This window comes from Bicyclus anynana, chromosome 26 (assembly GCF_947172395.1).
Source record: "Bicyclus anynana chromosome 26, ilBicAnyn1.1, whole genome shotgun sequence".
NCBI lineage: Eukaryota > Metazoa > Arthropoda > Insecta > Lepidoptera > Nymphalidae > Bicyclus > Bicyclus anynana.
The window spans coordinates 6777662-6794885 of NC_069108.1; the positions used below are offsets into that span (position 1 = coordinate 6777662).

Sequence of the window (17224 nt, forward strand, 5' to 3'; positions counted from 1 at the left end):
ATCACTCGCGCACGCACATATAATCACTCGCGCACGCACATATAATCACTCGCGCACGCACATATAATCACTCGCGCACGCACATATAATCACTCGCGCACGCAACCGCGCACGCACACGTAATCGCGCACGCAACCGCGCACGCACACGTAATCGCGCCTGCATACTTGCACGCGCGCGCACGCACGTATAACCACACACGCAAACAACCGCGGACGCACACAATACTCGCACTCGTGTGCAGGAAGCTGCAGAGCCAGGCGCACGCGCACAGCCCCGGGCCGTGCTCACGCACACACGCACACATGAGCACGCACACATGACACTCGCGCTCGTGTGCAGGAAGCTGCAGAGCCAGGCGCACGCGCACAGCCCCGGGCCGGCGGAGCGTCGCTCGCTGCAGAAGCAGCTGAGCGCGGCGGCGGGCGAGCGGCCGTGCTCGCCGCCGCGCGTCACGCTGCACTCCATCATCACGGAGTTCCTGTACAACCAGCACGCGCTGTGCAAGAACCCGGTGGTGACATGCCCGCAGTTCAATTTGTTCGAGTGAGTTTTACGGCTTTTTTTTGTTTTTTTTTTTTCAATATGGCTTCTCAGTTTTTGCAGAGCGAAAAGTCGTTAACTCTAAAATCACTGTTTCGATATATGAGTGTTTAAAGTTTATGAAAATTGTAATATTGTTATTTTTTTTTTTTTGCTATTAAATATCTGTATGTGCATAGCCTTTGTTAAATATTCAGTAACAAATGTTTCCAAAAGAGCGACAGTGTCTATAATAGTCGTCGTTAAATGCGCTCGGACAAATTTAGTTCGTAGTAATACCTGAACTCGCTATAATTTCACGGCCTAAGTGGCGCAGTGGTAAACAAGACGGAGTTTTTGGGTCCTGGTCCTTTTCTTAATTGATCCAGGTCTGGCTGGTAGGTAGCTTCGGCCATAACTAGTTGCGATTTAGCGTTCCGTTCTGATGCCGTGGGGAACCCAATAGAGGTGTGGATTTGCATCCTAATCCTATCAAGTTAGCCCGCTTTCATCATAAATTGCATCATCACTTACCATCACTTGTGATGGTAGTCAAGGGCTAACTTGTAAAATATTAAAAAAAGTACTAAAAAATTGCTCGTAGACGCAATAAGTGTGATCTCAAATGATCAGTACTTCGCCAAACTGCGTAACTTAATATATTTGTGTATGCAATAGGCTAGTTGACACTATTTTTAAAAGGGTATTAAATTGTATGTTATCGTTTAACTATATTGAATAAAGTTATCAATTCTTTCCAGGCATAAATACTTGTTTTTTTTTATTTAAATATTTTTTCGACAATACGAGGTAAAACGCTATCGGTCATGATGGTCTATATTTTATCTGTGTCAACTACCCTGTTGTGATGAAACATGTGCATTTTTGGCTTTGGGAGGCTTTGCAGTGGCTAGTTACCACCCTACTGACAAAGACGTACCGCCAAGCGATTTAGCGTTCCGGTACGACGTCGTGTAGAAACCGAAAGGGGTGTGTATTTTTATCCTCCTCCAAACAAGTTAGCCCGATTCCATCTAAGATTGCATCATCACTTACCATCAGGTGAGATTGCAGTCAAGGGGTAACTTGTAAAAAATAAAAAAAATTAAAAAAAAAAAAATTGTGCAACGCGATGTAGTATGTCCCTGTCGCGAACAGGCCGCACAAGTGCCCCGAGCCGGCGGCGGGCGGGCTGGCGTCGGTGGCGTCGCGCGGCGCGGAGGCGGGCAACCTGCTGGCGCGCGTCGTGCGCCGCGAGACGTTCGGCACGACATCGTGCCGCGCGCACGCGCGTCTCGCGCACTCGTACTTCGCGCACGTGCGCACGCTGCGCCTGCAGGACGACGACGGCTACTTCACGCACACCATATTCCATGTGAGTAGGCTACGTCATTGATGTTGTTGCATAGCTATCGCGGGCTTTGACGCGGTGACCGAATCAAGAAATTTCGTAACGTAAAAAAACCTAACACCCCCCTGAAAGCCGTGCATCGTCTAACGTCGTTTCAGTTCGGCTGACTTCGGCACGGTGTTTGTGTGCAGACTAGCTGCACTGCTCATAACTGATTCTATCTCTTTTAGACACAAGCAGTTGACAAGCACGTTGCTTTTTGGCCGCGTCCACGAGTGAGTTCGATCCCGCAACTAGTTAAACCTTATCATTTACTATTTGCATCATTATGCCTATCGGCGGACATGATTAAATACTACTTCTGATAACGGAGAAGCCGTAATCTAAGAGCAGGTTCTAAGCTTTATGTGTCAAGGATGGCAGATACACAAAGTAACACTATCAATCATTACTTATTATTATTATTAATAATAATAATAAAATAGCCTTTATTTCCAAGTACATAAATTACAAAAATTTTACAGTTTACATTTTTAAAAATTACAAAAGATTACAAAAGTTACAAAAAACATTAACATTTCATTTCATTTCATTAAATATTTATAATTTCAATTTATAATTTAATTGATATTAATTTCAGAAGTGTTTGGGTCAGAAAGGAGATTTCTCAGTCATTGTTAATGTTCATTTCGTTCAATTTTAATTTTTATTTATAATGTCATGAATGAATGAAATATACTTTATTGTACACCAAAAATAATAATTACAGGCAAGAAATTAACTTAAAAACTAATGTACAATTGGCGGCCTTATCGCTAATGAGCGATCTCTTCCATACAACCAATCGAAAAAGAGAAAATAAATACGAGGAATAATGCATAATGACGGGTGTACACATAAAAAGAAAAGTAGGAGATACATTACACTTAGATAATAATATATTAAATCAAAATCAATATATATATGAACACATACGAATATACATACATACCTACCAACAATTACATATATACCTACATAAATAAGGATACATACAAATAAATATATACATATATAACATAAGCATACATACGAAATTTATTTAAATAATTTACATGTAAAAAGTAAGAAACAAGACAAAATCAACAATTTTTTAAACATGAGTCATTTATTCTTGGAACGCCTATTTTTGGGCATAGGCCTCCTCCATTTTTTTCCATGTGTCCCTGTCTCTCGCCAACCTTGTCCAGGTAGTCCCCGCTGCGTCGGCGATGTCGTCGCGGCCGGCCTCTCGACCGGCGCTCTCCGCGTGGGTACCAGTGCAGTACCTTTTCTGTCCATCGCCCGTCTGATGTTCTTGATTCTTGTGTCCAGCCCTCAGACTAAATACATAAGGACTAGTATCGCACCCAAATTCATTAACACAATATTTTCTGCCATTTTCTATGGAAAACGAGTTTAGATTTCATACATATCTTATACTAAAGTAGTAGTTTTTGTTCGTTTTTTACACCATTTAACTACACGAAAAGGTATTTTTACGGAGGTTTTTAACCGACGGACACGATTGTAAACTATGAAACACCGATTCTATAGAGACAGTGTTTATAATCGCATAAGATCGTTGATCATATACTTTGACAGAAAAATAATGTCTTGCGAGGCAGGTCTTTATATAATTAGTCTGAGGTCCAGCCCAACGCCATTTTAGGAGACATGCCAGTTTTGCCGCGTCTATGATTTTTGTCCTTTTTCTTATTAATATGTTTTGAATTTTATACTTAAATTTTAGGCCTAGCATACTTCTTTCCATGGCTCTTACTTATTATTAGTATAGATAAAATGTGTGTGTCTGTCTTCGCAGCCGACGCAGCAGCAGTTGCTGACGGCGACGTCGTCGGGCGACATCCGGGTGTTCAACTTGTTCACGGGCGTCGAGGAGAACTCCTACCAAGTGCACGAGTCCTACATATACCACATGCAGGTGACCTTATCGTCATCATCATTATCACCATCATCATCATCATCATCATCATCATCATCATCATCATCATCATCATCATCATCATCATCGTCATAATCATCGTCACCATCATCATCATCATTATCGTCACCATCATCATCATCATCATCGTCACCATCATCATCATCATCATCGTCACCATCATCATTATCATCATCGTCACCATCATCATCATCATCATCATCGTCACCATCATCATCATCATCATCATCATCATCATCATCATCATCATCATCATCATCATCATCATCATCATCAGCATCACCATCAGCATCATCATCATCAGCATCATCATCATCATCATCAGCGTCATCATCATCATCAGCATCATCATCATCAGCATCAGCATCACCATCAGCATCATCATCATCATCATCATCATCATCATCAGCGTCATCATCATCAGCATCATCATCATCATCATCAGCATCACCATCAGCATCATCATCATCAGCATCATCATCATCATCATCAGCGTCATCATCATCATCAGCATCATCATCATCATCATAAGCATCTTCATCATCATCATCATCACCATCATCATCATCATCACCATCATCATCATCATAAACATCTTCATCATCATCATCATCATCACCATCATCATCATCATCTATCATCCATCGTCATCGTCATTATCCATCATCAATCGAGATTGCTGCATTTGCGCCGCTTGAGGGGTCTCTGCTGATGCAGCATCGCCCGCACAGCCCATCGTGCCAGGAAGGTGTGAAAGGAGCAAGGGTGTCCACGCGTTATTGCACAAAATCACTCACGCGACAGCACGTGGCAGCGTGACGGTGTCTACGCTGCCTAACAAACAACTGAGCTCAAATCATCAAATAGCAATCATTAGACCTGGTAAATCCACCGCGCCACCCCGAAAGGTGTGTGGACTTTCATCCTCCTCCTATCAAGTTAGCCCGCTTCCATCTTAGATTGCATCGTCACTTACCATCAGGTGAGATTGTAAGCAAGGGCTAACTTGTAAAAAAAAAAAGGAATCTTGGGGTCACACAAGGCTTTGGACATTTTGTAAAATGCAGCCACTGGGGTCAAATGTTTGAATATGTCTCGCACTGTCCGCAGGCGAGCAGAGACGGGTGCCTGTTGCTAGCGTCGTCGACGACGTCGTGGCGGACGCTGTCTGCTCTGTGGAACATGAAGGAGTTTGAGCAATTGTGAGTTCATATCAATACTACTAGCTGATGCCGCGTGGTTCCCGTTCCCGTGGGAATACCGGGATAATATATAGCCTATAGCCTTCCTCGATAAATGGACTATCTAACACTAAAAGAATTTTTTAAATCGGACCAGTAGTTCCTGAGATTAGCGCGTTCAATCAAACAAACAAACTCTTCAGCTTTATAATATTAGTATAGATTAGTATAGATGATCCTGTAGTACAAAAACCCGGCATAACATATAATACCCTCGTCTGGTATTTAATAGGCTAGTTGACACTATTTTTTTTTGTAAATGGTCTTAAATAGTTCATTACCTTAAAACAGTTCATATCAAACTGAAAAAAACAATTTCTTTTTCAATTGTTTGTTATAATAATAATTATAATTGACTTGTTCTTATATTAAAGACTAGCTGACGCTGCGCGGTTCCCGTTCCCGTAGGAATATGGGGATAATATGTAGCCTATAGCCTTCCTCAATAAATGGGCTATCTAACACTGAAAGAATTTTTCAAATCGGACCAGTAGTTCCTGAGATTAGCGCGTTCAATCAAACAAACAAACAAACTCTTCAGCTTTATAATATTAGTATAGAAAATAAATGTGATTAATAAGCTTAGAACAATTAGATATAGTTGATATATATAACATTTTATAAACAAACAAACAAACAAACAATACATAATTTAAAATAAATAAGTTATGTAATGACATGGGTTTTCTACCTTCATTTGTAATTTGTTTGTTGGTAAACAGTACTCATCAATAAAGGCTCTATTTTTTTAAACAAAAAATTAAATTTTTTAACAATACGAGCCAAAACGCCTGTCGGCGATGATATTTCAATTGTTTCATGACGTCACTATAACAAATCCCTTACAAACGGAGCGTTTGACTGAAATATTAGTTAACAACATTGTTTTAAACATTTAAGCATACATATTATAATACATAATATAGAATACAAGGTGAATAACGGGGATGATGACTAGGTTTGAATATATTGATTTTTATGATACATTCGGGTAAATAAGGTCAATGTTAACTAATTTATACATAAAATAGCAAAGATTGTCTGGATATTTGCAAAATAAATAAAATTTCAAAATCTATTAAAAATCTTTGAAAATTCATACAGTTATAGATTCCTTACATTAAATATGACATTTTTTTAATATATGAATTATAAACGTAAACGCACAAATAACAAAGATATTAGTATTTTTGTTTGTACGCACATACAAATCTAACGATCGTGCCATTTTGTATGGGGCGTTTTTCGGGGATCCGCGGCAGCGCCGCAAATCTGACCCTTTAAATCTCTGTAGCTCCGAAAGTAATGATCGCAGATACCCTGTTACTTTTACAAAATTGCTTTACTATTAGCATACTCTGAATTTGTATACAATTTAAAAAACTGTCATCATCCCTGTTGCAAAGTAATGTAAAGAATTCGATTTTATTATAAGGATAGAAGATAGATATAGATAATACATTTATTTTGTGCATATGTACTAATGCCTCTTAGAATGACACTATAAGTCAGATAGGCATTTGCATCCCCTAAGTACGCTAATCTCTAGGCGTCTCCTCTGAGACTCTGACCTGAGGGCCTTTCGGGAAGAGTGTTATGGCCTGAGTGACGTCACATATCGGGGAGCTCGTCGTCGTCGATGACGGGTCGCTATGTGCCTCAGACCAATTATAGAAGGACCTGTATCGCACTCATAGTCACGAACAAAATTGTCTGTCATTTTCTGAGGAAAACGAGCTTAGATTTGGTATATATCTTATACTAAACTAGAAGTTTTTGCCCGTTTTTTACACAATTCTATTACACAAAAAGGTATTTTTACGGAGCTCTTTAACCGACGAACACGATTACATCTATTTAACATCGACTCTATAGAGACTGTTTTTATAATCGCATTAGATCGTTGATCATATACTTTGACAGAAAAGTAAAATCTAGCGAGGCAGGTCCTATACAATAACTGGTCTGAGCTATGTGCGCAGGTTCCAGCTCGACAACGAGGAGTACGTGGAGTTCTCCAAGGTGTCTGACGAGCGCATCATCGGCACCAAGGGCGAGACGGCCAGCGTGTTCGACACGCGCACCGGCCGCGAGCTGATGACGCTCACGCCGGCCATCTCCAACCAGTACGCCAAGAACAGGGCCACCTTCAACCCGACCGACGAGCTGGTGCTGTCAGGTCAGTGACCCGTCACCCTCATCAACCCATTTGGATTTACAAGACGGACGTCCTGGGTTTACAAGACGGACACATCGATACTATAGAGGCAGTTTTTATAATCGCATTAGATCGTTGATCATATACTTTGACAGAAAAGTAACGTCTAGCGAGGCAGGTCCTGTACAATAATTGGTCTGAGGTTGTCAATGATGACGTTTTGTGTGTTTCAGACGGTGTTCTATGGGACGTGAACACTGGCAAGGAAATTCACAAGTTTGACAAGCTGAACCAAACGCATAGCGGAGTTTTCCACCCCAACGGTCTAGAGGTAATGTTATTTGTTCTAAAATCTACGTTAATTATTGTGATTATATTAGAATCAGGTTTTAATTGAATTGGGATTTAATTATTTACTGTCTAAATAAATAAGACTGTGAAAGATTGATCACGTGACTCTTGTCCAATAACATTGCTTATATAATGATTTATTTATTTTGCTATCATCCGCGAAAAGTCGACGAACCCATGCGACAACGTCACCCAGGTCCGACAAAATACTCTACAACGTGCAATTGCAAAGTGTAAGTAAGTTGCAAAGACTTTGCAATTGCACGTTGTAGAGTCAACATCTCCTGAGGATGCTCCGGTTTCGGGGTGAAACGTACGTAGAGAGTATTTTGTCGGACCTGGGTGACGTTGTCGCATGGGTTCGTCGGCTTTTCGTGGAGGATAGCAAAATAAATAAATCATTATATAATCATGATGAACTTCCGCAAAGTAACGCCTGCTTCTATCCAATATTCAATAACATTGCGTCCAATATGGCGGGTGACCGGTACGCTCAACAGAGTGGGGCACTCTGCCACTCTGTAGCCTGCTGGTTGAGTAGTTCCGTGTAATCAAGTTCTTGGAATAGATAGTCGTCTTCCATTTGTTAAATAGTAATGGTGCAGTGTTAAAATAGTGATAGTGTTTTGGAACTTCAGCGAGTGAGTTATCCGTATAGTCCGGCCTTTGCATTGTTATTTACTTGCTCGGAGCCAACTGCCAACACGAGCGGGGATGGGGAGCGTTTACATGTAATAAAGGGCCCTTTAACCCAGCCAATGACGGTTGCCAGTCCGTAATCTCGCTCGTGCTTGACTACCTGCCCTATGATAGATAACCCTGGTTTACATGTGATAGTATCAGCGCTGTACTTGATCAATAGAGGGTAGAACTGTAGTTGTAAGTTAAATGGTCGTTCCAATAATGATCGACAGTGTTACTTTATCTGCCATCCATGACACGTAAAGCATAGAATTTGCTCTGAGGCTTCTCCGTTATCAGAAGTAGAATTTAGTCCGCTCCGCCGATATCAGAAGTGATATCCCGATGCCCCGATATATATAATCTCACATTACATCGATATATATATCCCACACAGTGACCAGAGTGAGTCTTTACAAACTGCGTGCTGAAGCCGGTGAAACCCAAAAAAAAAACAAAAGTCACTCGTCTCCTTGACATCCGCATATACAAACTGTTTTCATAATTTGTATTTCAAAACCTATCACTAACAACAATTACGTAAAGGAAATGGTCCATTTCAGGTCCATTCTTGTACTCCGTATCATTAAAATTTAAAAAATATAAGGGTTTTATTAAAATTTATTAAAGTGAATATATGTAACTAAAAAAAAGAAATAAATAAAACAAATCTCAAGTTTTTGAGTTTTAACAAGATGGCGCCCATAGAGCAACTATGACGTGACAATTGACAGCAAACGTAAAATCGACTACTGCATTGAAAACGTCATCAATCCGCCATTATTACCCTTATTAGTGTTGCATTTCTTGGGAGAATTAAAGTAAATTCGTAGATTTGAATAATCAAAACTAGTTAAAAAAAAATGCGTGCGTACAAAGTACACACGTCAGAAGTGAAACTTCTTTGGCGAACTAATTTACAAATCTTGTTTATATTTATACAAATCTAAAACTTTAGATTTCCGAGACTAAGAGGAAGGGAAAAAGGAAGATAGGTTAGGAATATAATTGTCATTAAAATATAAAAAAGTGTTGAAAATTAATGTAAATTTTATTTCTTTAATATTTACATTGCGCGATTTCTATCTCTCGTTCAATCTTTCTCACTATAGCTCTCTCCCACCTCTCACTCCATAGCACTGTGCGTAATACGACGTTCGCTCTGTATCACTTTTTCTCTCAATCTTTCTCACTTGCTCGCTCCCTACTCTCACCCCACGGCTAGTTGCTTCATGCTACGTTCGCCCTGTCTTACTCTCTCTCAATCGGTCTCGATCGCTCTCTCTCTCTTTTTCGACACTTCCGTTGCATACCGGCGTGACGTTACATCTGTAAAAATTTTACCCTAAAGAAGTTTCACTTAAAAAAAATTCTCCTTTTATTTCCGCCAGGGTACTATGACTGATCCTGGGCTCCATACAATTTTGGACCATCTCCTTTATATAATAATCATTAATAACCAATAAAAAAATACTCCATCTTATTTCTTTAGACGGCATTTTTCTTGAATAATATTGAAAATTACTTATGCGACGCTTCGTACATACTGACTCGAGAATGTATTCGCTTTTGAATTTTGTATTTGTGACGGGTACGACACCGTCATGTTCCGTGCGCTCTATATACCTATTAGTCTTTAATCTGTGATCTACGTATAATGTTTTATAAATGACATTTTTTTTTCAGGTCATATCAAACACAGAAGTATGGGACCTAAGGACATTTCACCTTCTGAGAACAGTGCCTTCATTAGACAAATCAGAGGTTAGATCAATGTAAATTACTTGTTATGTGATTTGAAAAGTTTTGTTTTGAGTATGCACTTTTGAATATATTGTTAACTAGTTGACGCCGCGCGGTTTCACCCGCGTGGTTCCCATTCCCGTAGGAATGCGGGGATAATATGTAGCCTATGGCCTTCCTCGATAAATGGGCTATCTAACACTGAAAGAATTTTTCAAATCGGACGAGTAGTTCCTGAGATTAGCGCTTTCAAGCAAACAATTAGTATTTTATTTAAGGAGTAAACCATCGACCTTTTATAATAAAAGGACGCACAATAATGTGGAAAATTTCACTTAAAAACTGGCCAATTTTGCTTTTTAGAATTATTGGTAAAGAAAATTGTACCTAAAGGCCTTTAAATATAGTCCAATATTCAATAAAATCCCAAATTCAGAACAAATTCAACCTTAAGAATTGAGTTTAAGGTTGAATTTGCAAATGCGACTACTTGAATTGAGTGCTAACAAGTTGTGTTTGGCACTGATTGAGTGGGGACATTTTTTATTACAATCTCACCTGATGGTAAGTGATGATGCAATCTAAGTCGGAAGTGGGCTAACTTGTTAGGAGGAGGATGAAAATCCACACCCCTTTCGCTAAATCGCTTGGCGGTATTACCAATTAGCCACGACCAAAGCCTCCCAGCCAGACCTGCTCCAGCAATTAAAAAAGCCTCAATCGAACCCAGAACCTCCGTCTTGTAAATCCACCGCGCACACCACTGCGCCACGCCGACGCTAATTGTGCATCCACTTTTAATAGGAGGTCGATGGTGTAAACTCTGAAAGATTTATTTTTTCATGTGACTGTGGTAGGTGATATTTAACCCGACCTGTAGCGCGCTGTACGCCGTGTGCTCAGACCAGGACTCCGAGGAGCGCAGCCAGTTCGACACCAGCTTCAAGACCCTCGACCCCTACGACTACTCCAGCATAGGTGAGAGCAACCCCAACACCGTACCTTAGGATTGCTGGACATGGGTCCCTCAGTCCACATAAGGTGGGTCGACCGACACTGCGCTTTCCGGTGCGGGGTCGCCATTCCAGCACTTTGGGACCCCAACGTCAATCTGCTCTTCGAACTATGTGGCCTGCCCATTGCCACTTCAAAATCGCGACTCGCTGAGCTATGTCAGTGACTTTGGTTTGTCTGCGGATCTCCTCATATCTGATTCGATCACGCAGAGAAACTCCAAGCATAGCTCGCTCCATCGCCCGCTGTGTGACTCTGAGCCTTCTAATAAGGCCTATAGTTAGCGACCAAGTCTCGGATCCGGAGGTCATCACTGGCAAAAAGCACTGTTCGAACATATTACAGACTAACAAAGATATAAAGAGCTACATATCCCGGTGGATATGACTTCTGCCTTCGATTCGGAGGGCGTAGGTTCGAATCCGGTCCTCCTTTCTACCACAGAACAACGAGACATCGCGAACGGTGGCATCCATACATTGTGGATGTCCAGACAACACATTTCTAATTCGTACAGCAGAAATTTGGAATGCCCTTCCGGCGTTTGTGCTTCCTGACACTTATAATTTTAACACTTTCAATACAAGAGTGAATAGGCATCTTCTAGGTAAACGTTCTCCAACTTAGACCGCATTAATGCTTACCATCAGGCTTAATTGTAATAAATAAATAAATATACTTAAACAATACACATCACTATCTAGCCCCAAAGTAAGCATACAGAGTAGCTTGTGTTATGGGTACTAAGATAGTTGATATTATAATATTCATATACATTTATATACTACATATAAATACTTATATAATGTATGTAATATGTACACACAGACACTGGAAACACCCATGCTCATCACAAAAATATTTTCCAGTTGTGGGAATCGAACCCACGGCCGTGGATGCAGAAAGCAGGGTCACTACCCACTGCGCCACGCGGCCGTCGAATTGTAGTCAAGCGCCAGCCTATATTGCATAAAAAAAAAAAGAATTTTCTTAATTCTGTATGTATGTGAAGTCTGCCAATCCGCATTAGGCCAGCGTGGTGGACTAATGCCTAACCCCTCTCATTCTGAGAGGAGACTCGAGCTGAACAGCGAGCCGAATATGGGTTGATAATGATGACCAAAGGTATGAATGAACGTGCTCAATGATGCCTATATTGCATAAAAAAAAGAATTTTCTTAATTCTCTACGAGTGTGAAGTCTGCCAATCCGCATTAGGCCAGCGTGGTGGACTAATGCCTAACCCCTCTCATTCTGGGAGGAGACTCATGCTGAACAGTGAGTCGATAATGATGACCAAAGATATTAACGAACATCGTCAACGATTCCACAGCGACGATCGACGTGAAACGCAACATCTACTCGCTGGGCGTGTCGCAGTACGGCACGCAGATCTCTCTGGTCGAGAACATGGGAGAGTTCGAGCAGGTGCAGGAGTCGTGCGTCAAATTGTATGACGTAGGCAGGAAGAGGGACCACGACGACGACGCGGTGAGCCACTTGACTATCCCACTTCTGAGAAATTGCCGATCCCACTTCTGATACTCGCCGATCCCACTTCTGACACTTGCCGATCCCACTTCTGATACTTTTTTTATTAATTTACTAGCGGACGTCCGCGACTTCGTCCGCGTGGTATTCAGTTTTTCACAAATCCCTTTCGAACCATGGATTTTTCCGGGATAAAAAGTAGTCTATGTGTTAATCCAGGCTATAATATATCATAATACCAAATTTTGTTGATTCGGTTCAGTAGTTGAGGCGTGAAAGAGTAACAAACATTCATATCATCAAAATCATCAGTTTTCGCAAATCTCGGGAAGCCATGGATTTTTTCGCGATAATTAGTAGCCTATGTGTTAATCCAGAGTAAAATCTATTTCCATTCCAAATTTCAGCTAATTCTGGCTTATCCCCAGTGCAAATTCATTGATTCCACTTGTGATAATAACTGGCCCATACTAATTCTCGCTTATCCCCAGTGCAAATTCATTGATCACACTTCTGATATTCACTGACCCATACTAATTCTCGCTTATCCCCAGTGCAAACTAGGGATAAGCGTGATTTTCACTGACCCATACTAATTCTCGCTTATCCCCAGAGCAAACTAATTGATCCCACTTCTGATATTCACTGACCCCTACTAATTCTCGCTTATCCCCAGTGCAAACTCATTGATCCCACTTCTGATATTCACTGACCCATACTAATACTCGCTTATCCCCAGGGCAAATTCATAGATCCCACTTCTGATATTCACTGACCCATACTAATACTCGCTTATCCCCAGTGCAAATTCATTGATCCCACTTCTGATAATAACTGGCCCATACTAATTCTCGCTTATCCCCAGTTCAAACTCATTGATCCCACTTCTGATATCCACTGACCCATACTAATTCTCGCTTATCCCCTAAGACATGGATCCCACTTCTGAAATGAATGTTATTCTCCATTGCAGGACGAGGAAGAGGAAGAGGAGCTGGCCGCGGGCTCGGACAACGATGACGGATCGGACTCCGGCTCCGACAACGTTGACGACTGTGAGTACCCTGTAGTGTAGTAATATTGTAGTCGTGTAGTGGTGGTGTAGTAGTAGTGTAGTAGTAGTAGTAGTAGTATAGTAGTATGGTAGTGGTCGTCTTCAACCCATATTCGGCTCACTGCAGAGTTAGAGTCTCCTCTCAGAATGAGAGGGGTTAGGCCAATAGTCCACCACGCTGGCCCAATGCGGATTGGCAGACTTCACACACGCAGAGAATTGAGAAAATTCTCTGGTATGCAGGTTTCCTCACGATGTGTTCCTTCACCGATTGAGACACATGATATTTAATTTCTTAAAATGCACACAACTGCAAAGTTGCAGGTGCATGCCCCGGACCGGATTCGAACTTACACCCTCCGGAATCGGAGGCAGAGGTCATATCCACTGGGCTATCACGGCTCTTAGTATGGTAGTAGTGTAGTAGTATTGTAGATAGATAGATAGATATTCTTTATATGCACACCACAAAGACAAATACAAGTGAAATAAAAACATATTAAGACGAGATCAACATGCAAAAGGCGGCCTTATCGCTAAGTAGCGATTTCTTCCAGGCAACCTTTGGTTTAGGAAAACTTAAGGACATCAGCAGGTGCAGTGTAGTACTGATGTATTAATATGGTAGTATTGTAGTAGTGTAGTAGTATGGTAGTAGTGTAGTAGTATGGTAGTAGTGTAGTAGTATGGTAGTAGTGTAGTAGTATGGTAGTAGTATGGTAGTAGTGTAGTAGTATGGTAGTAGTGTAGTAGTATGGTAGTAGTGTAGTAGTATGGTAGTAGTGTAGTAGTATGGTAGTAGTGTAGCAGTAGTGTAGCAGTAGTGTAGCAGTAGTGTAATAGTTAACCTGGTACTCGCACTGTTGGACTGTTGGTCTGGTGACCCAATGGCGTGCATACGTGTTTCAACTAGGGTAGGCAATTTGTAGTTATAAACGATTGATTCCCACAATCCAGGTGAGACTCGACATGACAAAAAATTGGAGAGTTTCTGAGATTTTTTTTTATTATTTACAAGTTTGTCCTTGATTACAATCTTACCTGATGGTAAGTGATGATGGCATCGTACCGGAACGCTAAATCGCTTAGCGGTACGTCTTTGCCGGTAGGGTGGTAACTAACCACGGCCAAAGCCTCCCACCAGCCAAACCTGGATCAATTAAGAAGACCTCAATTTGCCCAGCCGGGAATCGAACCCAGGACTTCCGTCTTGTAAATCCACCGCGCATCCCCCCTCCCCCGTCGCCCGCATATCATGGGACTACCCAACCAACTTGCCACTCCACTTGACATCCTCGGCGGCGCAGTGGTATGCGCGGTGGATTTATAAGACGGAGGTCCTGGGTTCGATCCCCGGCTGGGCAGATTGAGATTTTCTTGATGTCTTGGCCACCAGCCAAACCTGGATCAATTAAGAAGACCTCAATCGAACCCACGACTTCCGTCTTGTAAATCCACCGCGCAGTCCTTCCCCCCCGTCGCCCGCACATCATGCCGACACTATCTGATATGTGTCTGTGAACGAATCCGCAGTAGCGTCCAGCCTCCTGCAGCGGTACAACGCGGTGATGGAGCTGGCGGAGGGGTCCGGCTCCGCGTCCGGCTCGGCGTCCGGCTCTGCGTCCGGCGACTCGTCGCGCGAGGAGCTCGACAGGGACGAGGAGCCGCCGCGCCGCCGGCCGCGACGGATGCGGACGCGCCGACGGGTGAGTGCGTCCGCGGTAGAGTAGCTCTCGGCGTCCGGCTCCGCGTCCAGCGTCCGCGCGAGGAGCTCGACAGGGACGAGGAGCCGCCGCGCCGCCGGCCGCGACGGATGCGGATGCGCCGACAGGTGAGTGCGTCCGCGGTAGAGTAGCTCTCGGCGTCCGGCTCCGCGTCCAGCGTCCGCGCGAGGAGCTCGACAGGGACGAGGAGCCGCCGCGCCGCCGGCCGCGACGGATGCGGACGCGCCGACGGGTGAGTGTGTCCGCGGTAGAGTAGCTCTCGGCGTCCGGCTCCGCGTCCAGCGTCCGCGCGAGGAGCTCAACAGTGACGAGGAGACGCGCCGACGGGTGAGTGCGTCCGCGGTAGCGTCCGCGGTAGAGTAGCTCTCGGCGTCCGGCGTCACGGGACACGACGGTGTCGTACCCGCTCCAAATACAAAATTCAAAAACGAATACATTCTCGAGTCAGTGCGACACGAAGCGTCGCATCAGTAATATTAATATTATTGAAGAAAAATGGCGTCTTATGTTTTCGAATATTTTAAAAACTGTTTACTAAAAGTGAAGAAATGAGGAGTATTTTTTTATTGGTATTTTATTATTGATTTTTTTGTTAATTTACGTAATAGGCTACTTGCCTTTGTAAACAGTGTTTAAACTAAATTATGGAAGTTATATTTTATTTTGTCCCGTTAATAATAACCAGTAAAAAATTTTATATAAATGAAAAAATATCTACGTAACATTTTTGCCGCCGAAACACAACACATTAGCAAGTGACGTCATTCATAGAGATAACAGCGTGATTGACGTTTGCAGCGATGTGATATCTTTATTATACAATAAATACAATAAATTACCATCTGATATCAAAGAAGCTAAATCTATGTTTATTTACAAAAAGAAATTAAAATTTTATTTATTGAATAACATGTCATTGTAACACATGCCGCATCCAGTAAGCTATAATCTTTGTTTTATTAAAACTAGTCAAGTATACGTAACTACGTAATAAGCCGATTACAAACATGTAATTTAAAATCTACCCGCATTCTTTTTTTTTTCTTTTTTTTAGCAATTATTTATTTTGATTTATTGTATGTAGGATTTAAGTCTAATTAGTATGTACACACGTGAATAATTACCTTAGTGAGTTAATTGTATTTCTCATATAAGCGAATTTTATGTAATTCTTTTGAGAAAATAAGGATCTTAAACCAGATTATCACGTCACCGCAAACGCCAATCATAAACTAACGTCATTCGCTACAAGGCATCGGTTTGTGATTGGCGCTTGCGGTGACGTGTTATATCACATCACTGCAAACGCCAATCACAAGTTATCTCTATGAATGACGTCACTTGCTAATGTGTTGTGTTTCGGCGGCAAAAATGTTACGTAGATATTTTTTTCATTTATATTACATTGTTTACTTGTTATTATTGACGGGACAAAATAAAATATAGCATATAATACTTCCATAATTCAGTTTGAACACTGTTTACAAAAGAGGCCTATTGACCGTCAATTGATTTTGCACAGATTAAAGTGATTGTTTGTCTGTGGCAGGCAGCGGAGAGACGCAGCACGGACAGCGATGGCGACTCCGAGAACATCATAGAGTTCGAGCTGGACTAGCTCAACAAATACAATATAAATATACAAATAAATACAATTTGGAAACCATTTGTGTCTTATCTATCCTCATTATCAACCCATACCCTCCGGAATCGCGGCAGAGGTCATGTATTTAATTTTATTTGATGATGAGTTCCTTAAAGATAAAAGCGCTTGGAGGCCATTGGATCAGCTTCCACCTTCACACAGGAAATAAAACTATAAGAAATTGTAATTGTTATCAATTGTAAATTATAATACTGTATGACTTTTTCAAAAGAGCAACTGTTGAGTTTCTTGCCGGTATCTTCTC

At 41.7% G+C, this 17224-nt stretch overlaps 1 protein-coding gene across 1 annotated transcript in view; it reads left to right on the forward strand.

Annotated features, from left to right (window-relative positions):
* LOC112045818 (protein mahjong) overlaps positions 1-16980 on the forward strand; it is a 47344-nt gene extending 30364 nt beyond the window's left edge. The window contains exons 23-34 of the mRNA XM_052889715.1: positions 343-546; positions 1681-1897; positions 3717-3836; positions 4968-5059; positions 7081-7277; positions 7490-7587; positions 9975-10052; positions 10889-11009; positions 12379-12536; positions 13510-13591; positions 15124-15296; positions 16864-16980. Coding sequence (XP_052745675.1) covers positions 343-546; positions 1681-1897; positions 3717-3836; positions 4968-5059; positions 7081-7277; positions 7490-7587; positions 9975-10052; positions 10889-11009; positions 12379-12536; positions 13510-13591; positions 15124-15296; positions 16864-16932 — 1609 coding nt within the window. The 3' untranslated portion in view covers positions 16933-16980. The remainder of the gene's footprint in view (positions 1-342; positions 547-1680; positions 1898-3716; positions 3837-4967; positions 5060-7080; positions 7278-7489; positions 7588-9974; positions 10053-10888; positions 11010-12378; positions 12537-13509; positions 13592-15123; positions 15297-16863) is intronic.
* Positions 16981-17224: the final 244 nt, after the last annotated feature.